General features: G+C 39.7%; 2 protein-coding genes across 2 annotated transcripts; one reads left to right on the plus strand and one right to left on the minus strand.

Moving 5' to 3' along the window:
* The first annotated feature begins 845 nt into the window (after positions 1-845).
* Positions 846-3896, plus strand: LOC147870173 (pentatricopeptide repeat-containing protein At3g53360, mitochondrial-like). Its single transcript, XM_087337614.1, has one exon. The coding sequence runs from the start codon at positions 1008-1010 to the stop codon at positions 3327-3329; it is 2322 nt and encodes a 773-aa protein (XP_087193740.1). The 5' UTR covers positions 846-1007; the 3' UTR covers positions 3330-3896.
* A 1538-nt stretch (positions 3897-5434) lies between these two features.
* EMB2184 (Ribosomal protein L31) lies at positions 5435-6353 on the minus strand. The gene is made up of 2 exons (XM_087337621.1): positions 6231-6353; positions 5435-6044 (listed from the first exon to the last, which is right to left on the minus strand). The coding sequence occupies exons 1-2, from the start codon at positions 6282-6284 to the stop codon at positions 5718-5720; spliced, it is 381 nt and encodes a 126-aa protein (XP_087193747.1). The 5' UTR covers positions 6285-6353; the 3' UTR covers positions 5435-5717.
* Positions 6354-7301: the final 948 nt, after the last annotated feature.

The following is a 7301-nucleotide window of genomic DNA, read 5'->3' on the forward strand; positions in this document are numbered from 1 at the left end:
CAAAATTCTCAACAGCAAAGGAAGATGAGGCATACTTACTTTTACCTACAAATACTTGGGAATTGCAGTAAAGCCTTGGATCTCCCTTTGTGCTGCTTATGGTTAACTTATAATGGAAATGTAAAACTAGGCAGCCATGCATTTGTAGGGCATAAAAATAGAGCGATCTATTGAGGCCTTTATTCTCAATGATTGCCTAGATGACCAGGAACAAAGATTTGACGCCCATCCAATAGATTTCAGAGCTCCCAAAGCAAATTTACTAAAGTTTGGTGCTTATATCATCAAAGACATTTCATTGGCAAAGTAAAGGAACATGAAGTCCAATAATGCTTGCTAGAACTTAGGGAACAACAATGTTGAATTTGAAGAGGTAATTTGGAGCAAATGGTTTGTGTGCTTGATGGGAGAACCATGTATTGATATTTTACAAGAATATTTATGTCCGTCATTCACTCACGAATGGCAACTATTTCATAACCTATATTTGTGTTAAAAAAAGCACATAGGTTAACCTATAGTTTTGTTAAAGAAACGTATCATGCATGTCAGATATTTAAAGAGTACATCAGGGAACTATACTAATTAACATTGGCTTACATCCAGAATACGAAGCCTATTGTAAGATCACAATGTTGATTGAACCAATAATGACTTTTCCATGGGTATCAATTGCACACATAAGGTTACCATTCCATGCTACGAAACCTCCTTAGGTACGAAGTGTTTAGGGTTACATTTTCCACATTGTAAAACACTTGTATTGTTAGACTTGCACATATGTAGTATATACTAATGTCACGAGGAGGTTTAGAGAAGAATTTATCTTCTCCAACAGTTTGGCCTCCTCCAATCAGCCCTCTTCATGTGGACCAACCCCCACCTAGAGAGAGGTACTCTTATTAAGAGAATGTATGAGTTTAGTTGAGTTGGGGTCTAGCTAGATAGACAACATAGCATGATGGTGATGGTGATGGTGATGATTAGCAAGTGCAGAGCGATGTGGGATGATGGTGGCCATCAGGATTAGAGAGAGCGATGTGGATCATCCATTTGGGACGGCTTCAGATTGGAAGGACGTCTCAGAAGGGAAGCTGTTGGAAGAAGCTCTTGCGTACCTCCGTCCACTGTGCAAGATCAAGACGCGACGTGCTATCTCCAGGAACCTCGTCTACTACCTTGTGCAAGGCTGCACCAAGAGAAAAGACCTTTGTGTGGGAAAAGCCATCTTCTCTCTCCTTCGCGAGAATGGGCTGGAGATTGTGCCGCCCCTCGGAGACCCCCTCATCCGCCTCTTTGCCTTCCATGGCCTCCTCTCCCACGCCTCCTCCGTTTTCCTTTGCATACACAAACCGAGTTCACACACATGGCACGCTATCATCTCCGCTCACATTGCCCATGGGCATCACCCCAAGTCCCTCTCTTTGTACCATTCTATGTTGTGGTCCGGTTTTCATCCCAGCAAATTCATGCTTTCTGGCATCCTCAAAGCGTGTACATGCACGAGAAGCTTGTGCCTCGGCATGGTGGTTCACCATCAGACACTTGAGTATGAGCTAGATTCACAAGTAGTGGTTGGTAGCGCCCTCATTGCATTGTACTCAAAATGTGGAATCTTGGAAGATGCTCGATATGTTTTTAATAGGTTGCCCTCGAGAAATGTCATATCTTGGAACACAATGCTAGCTGGCTATACACACCATGGAGATGGTTTGCTTGCCTGGGGACTCTTTGAGAAAATGCAACAAGAGAGTTTAAAACCAGACGAGTTCACATTTTCATGCATCTTGAAAGCATGTGGGATCATGGAATCTCTGGGCCGAGGAGAATTAGTGCACAAAGCAATTATACAAAGGGGACTGTTGATCGATATCGTCGTTGGAAATGCTTTGATAGACATGTACTCGAAGTGCGCCAATTTGAACAAGGCTCGAGAAGTCTTTGAAAACATGATTAACCCAAATGTGATATCGTGGAATTCGTTAACAATGGGATATGCTCAGCATGGGCTTGGTTTCGATGCTCTCGAGCTTTTCACAAAGATGCAGGAAGAACGGATCACGCCCAACAAAGCTACCTTCTTATCTCTTTTGAAGGCTTGTGGCAGTGTTTCTGCGAAAGAAGAAGGCAAATGGATACATAATCAAACCATTATCAGTGGCCTGGCCACAGATATGGAGATTGGAAGCGCCTTGGTTGACATGTATGCGCACTGTGGGAGCCTCATTGATGCCCATGGAGTGTTTGATAAACTATCTAATCGTGATTGCGTGTTATGCTCAACCATCATCTCTGCGTGTGTACATCATGGACATTGTTCTACTGCTCTCAAGGTTTTTATGAAAATGGAAGAGGATCAGATTAAACCAGATAAAGTAACCCTTTTATGTGTTTTGAAAGCGTGTAGTAGCATGAAAGCGTTAAATCAAGGAAGACTTGTTCATGAGCAGATACTAAATTGTGGGCTTGTATATGATGTAGTCATTAGGAACTCTCTCATCGATGTATATATAAAATGTGGTAATTTGGACGAAGCACGGAAACTATTTGATGATTTCCCAAACAAGAACATAGTTTCATGGGATTCAATGATTGCTGGATATGCTCATGCTGGATTCGGGTATCTTGCACTTGAAATTTTTGAGAAGATGCTGTTACAAGGCTCTGATCCGGACAAAGTATCCTTTCTGTGCACCTTGAAAGCATCTGGTGGTATTGGAGCCATTCTCCAGGGAAGGCTTATACATGATATGATAAATAGGAACGGCTATGAAAAGGATGCAGAGGTTGGGAATAGTTTGATCGACATGTATGCTAAATGTGGAAGTCTTGATGAGGCAAGCCGAGCTTTCAAGCTGTTACCCTGTCATAACTTGGCTTCTTGGGGAGCCTTAATCGCAGGCTATGCTCAACAAGGTAATTTTGAGTCAGCCAATGGATATATTGATGAAATGCAACAAGAAGGTTTGAAGCCCATTGGCATGATTTACACCAGCATGCTCGTGGCCTGCTGTCAAGCAGGCAAAGTAGAGGAAGGCCATCAACAATTTGCTTTACTATTGGAAGATCATGTACCTGCCATTGAACACTATAATTGCATGATTGATCTTTTGGGAAGAAGTGGCCATTTACATGAGGCACAAAGGCTTCTTAGAGCTATGCCCACCTCACCTGATGTTTTGAGTTGGATGTCATTGCTTGCTTCATGCAAGACCTATGGGAATATACACCTGGGAAAACAGTGCTACAAGGAAGTTGTGAAGTTGGACCCTGACAATGTAGCGGCCCGTTCTCTTATGTCAGACCTGGCTGCAGAATTTAAATTGTAACATACATTTGTTCCTGAGGTGACAAATCCAAAGTTTGGGAAGGATTGGCTTAAAAGTTCAGATCAGTGGCAGAGGGATGCATGAATATATATTGCCAGTGGTACACCGCAATAGTATTGTATTGATTAGAACTGGAAGAGCGTGCAAATATTAATCATTGTTACTTCGCATAGATTGCAACCATGCCTCACAAGTCACAAAAAATCAGGGGTGCTCATTTACCATTGAACTGAGTTCTATGTTTGCATACAATGAGGTCTATTTTGGAATAAACATCAACATGGGTGCGGCAATGAGACTTCAAGGGAAGAAGTCACTATGGGTTTGGCAATGAAAGAGTTTTAAGCTGATGCAAATGGATATACCCTCTTATCACTATACAAACATTGTAAGAAGCTTTCACTGTAAATATGCTTATCAAAGTAGCTCAAATAGCAAAACAAATTTGCAGGATGCAACATAGATCTTGCAGATTTCACCTTCTTAGGCCTGCAGGATGACTGATAATATCGAAATCGTCTTGATTGAATTGATACATGACAAAAATGGATAAATGCAATGGGCAACTAATCAGCATCAATCAAATAATAGATGCTAAAAATTTGGCCTTTCCTTCAAACGTCAAATGTCCCTAATTGTCTTAGACAATAATAACATTTAAATTAATGAGTACATGTATGCTTCTCAAGAGTTCTTGGGGAAACCCACATCTAATGGGCCATAAAACACCATACATAATGCGTCTTGTGCACCAGTGACTGATTCGTGGAAATCCATATATTAGCCAATGAGATACTAACATAATAATTAGCCTTTCATAAACACATTATGTGCAATGAGTTTGAACTAACCACCACTTGCATATGAAAGACTATTAAATGATAGAAAGAATATGTGCTTATTGATAATCTGAGATTGTTCCAAGGATAAAGAATACTGATATATTTTATTTAGTTGCGAGAATTCACAGGTAGAATAATTGTAGGGAAAGATTCATGAGTTATCATGTGATGTATACAAAGCTAGGATGGAAATTTCAAGTTATCTTTTGAATGGATTGCATGGGTGGCAGTATAACAAATTCATGATAACTCATGAATGGAAAGATTCATGAGTTATCATGTAATGTATACAAAACTAGGATGGAAATTTCAAGTTATCTTTTGAATGGATTGCATGGTTTTCATATTATAACAAATACAATCTCATGTGATTCAAATGAAGCACAGCAACACAAATCCAAGCTATGATTGAAAATTCAAGTTATCTTTTGTACGGGTTGCATGGGTGGTGGTATTATGCCCATTGAATTTCAGATTTTTCATAGTATACAAATACAATCTCAAATGACATTCAAATGATGCAAAGCTGGTTACAACACAAATCCAAGTTAACTTCAGTATCAGGGCATGGGTGTGTCCATTGAAATTCAGATTTTTTGTATTATATCAAACACAATCTCCAATGGTATTCAAATGAAGCAAAGCTGATTACAACGCAAATTCAAATGCAAAAGCAAAGAACGTTCACTTGCAGCAAAGCATGCATGACCTTCAGATAAAGTAAAAAATACTTAATTAACTCACAGCTTCCATAACCTTTGGAAAAGTGATGAACGTGGAGCATGCATGGTTTTTATTTTTAATGGAGCAATGAACTCATACACTATTGATAACAAATCAGAATCCATCTATAGGGATAATGTTGAGATATACTATCTCCAAATCAGACTTCAAACTCTATGAGTTCACTATGCCTTCATTCTACTTCCATACCGCATTTACTCTTTAAAGACATGTCATATCACAGTATAGAACTAAAACATAAACCACAGCTCGAACATTGTGGTTAATTATCACCAAGCCAACACCAGATAAAGACAGAAACTTATTTGGGCTTTGTTGATTAATTAATTGTTAAGCTGTGGTTTATGTCTTCAGTTCTATACTTCAACATGACATAAATTTCACAAGAATTCAAATTTGATCCTCACCACAGGGCCGACCTTGTCCCATGGATTGTATTCGGTCTCACATGGACGTTTAAAACCTACCCGTCTCTTCACCCATTCACATTAGATACAATAAAAGAAGTAGGCATAGCAGTACTCGAATAATGGAATGCAACCATAAAAATTACATTAATGTGTTGCAACATTGATTAAGATTGTGATATTAGACTGCCAGAATTATGGAGTGAAGTTAAAAATCTTTTAGAAAACCTATGCGACTGATCCATGTTGACAACAAATGCATGATAACAAGAAACCTCATCATAAACTCATGGAAGAAAGGCGATGTTTGTTACAACTTACAATCGAGGAGGAGGAGGAAGAGGAGAGGAAGAAGGAAGCCCCAGGCAAATAAAGAAGGAAAGGCAAGGCTTCATTCACTTTTTACCACCCTTGCCCTTACCCGCCTTCTTCTTCTTCTCAATGACAACCTCACCAACACTGAGGATGGGGACAGTGGAGAGCGAGGAGAGGCCACCATAGCGTTTGTTGAACCTCTCCACACGATCCGCATCCTGCAGAAACGTTGTGTCCTTGCCCTGGTAAAAGGGATGGTTTCCTGACCACACATCCACAACATATGTGGGCATCGTGCCACCTGTCTTCATCACGAGCTCCCCATTGCAGAACACCTCCGCTTGGCTGTAGAACTTGGGGTGAATCCCTTCTTTCCGGCACATCACACGTGCACACCCTCTATCCACCTGAGCAAACCACCCACATCCTCCACCGATCATCAAATGAAGTAAAACAATTCACTCCTGAGTCATCATAAGCCTCGGGATGTGCCAGCAGACCGTTAAAGAAAACAGAAACGAAATAGGAAAACACAGATGAAAACTCACACACACACACACACATACACAGAGAGAGAAAGAGAGAACATGTACCTGAACGGCACAAGTCCCTTGCAAGAAAGTGGAAGTCACTGAGGATGTCGCCATATCCCTGCTCCACGCCCAACTCTGTGGTTGTATAGTATGTAGTGTGTCTCGAGTGAAGAGAGATAAGAGAGATAAGAGAGCTAAATCTCTAATATATACATAATATGTACATATATGTATGTATATACACACATGCATACATACATATATGCATAGTACATACATACATACATACATATATTATGTATATATATATATATATATATTATATATATAAGAGAGAGAGAGAGAGACCTTCATCATCACTTGGAGGCGAAAGCATTTGACTTGTCGCCACAAGGCAATAGTTGAGAATGAATATCCTCGAGGCACTTGTAATTAGCCCTGGGAAATGGTGTCTAGGACCCACCCTCTCCTCACTAAACAATCGCCCTTTTGTAGCAGGCACGTGAATCCCCAGCTTCCCTAATGCTCTTATCTTATCACACTGAAACCATGACAAGGATGTCTGCAAAGAACATAATCTGGATGGTGATTGAAGGATACCATCTCTACATTATATGTACAAGTTTTTTCTTCCTTTTCTAAGCTATGTTTGGAATGAGTAACAATTGTCTTAATAGCTAACTCAGAAGGTTTCTGCAACATTGATCAAACACACTTCTCGATCTGTAACTAGTAAACTAACAACTACTTTGTTGAAAACCATCATTTTCCAAAACACTTGGGGATCTAATGGATTCTTTGAATGTTTGCTTGGAAGTTAATCAATTTGTTTGCTACACATGTACAATCATTTAGTGTGTAATACAATACACTTAGAGATGAGTTGTTAAATATCTAGTATGCAAACCAAGGATGGATTGCAAATTTGTGTGATCATTGCTTGCTACGTAATAAGATTGGTATAAACTAACTTATTTCTAGCCATGCTAATGTAAACAACTTGACTCGTAACCCATCATCATATGTTATATTTTCTTGTGTGTGGATCACCAATTTATCAATCGATTTTATCCCGAGGTTATGCACCAATTGCTGCACATCATCAAAGTAAATAACCCTCTACTAAGGCCA

Source organism: Azolla caroliniana, unplaced genomic scaffold, assembly GCF_043228905.1.
Source record: "Azolla caroliniana isolate FFs.n. ecotype wild unplaced genomic scaffold, voAzoCaro1.0.p SCAF_1, whole genome shotgun sequence".
NCBI lineage: Eukaryota > Viridiplantae > Streptophyta > Polypodiopsida > Salviniales > Salviniaceae > Azolla > Azolla caroliniana.

Bases quoted from the DNA above. Each gene is read 5' to 3' on its own strand.
- LOC147870173 (XM_087337614.1), top strand. From the start codon at position 1,008: ATGATGGTGGCCATCAGGATTAGAGAGAGCGATGTGGATCATCCATTT.
- EMB2184 (XM_087337621.1), bottom strand. From the start codon at position 6,284: ATGGCGACATCCTCAGTGACTTCCACTTTCTTGCAAGGGACTTGTGCC. The intron at 6,045-6,230 runs GTACATGTTCTC...TGGTTTGCTCAG, and splicing joins AAGGGACTTGTGCCGTTCAG to GTGGATAGAGGGTGTGCACG.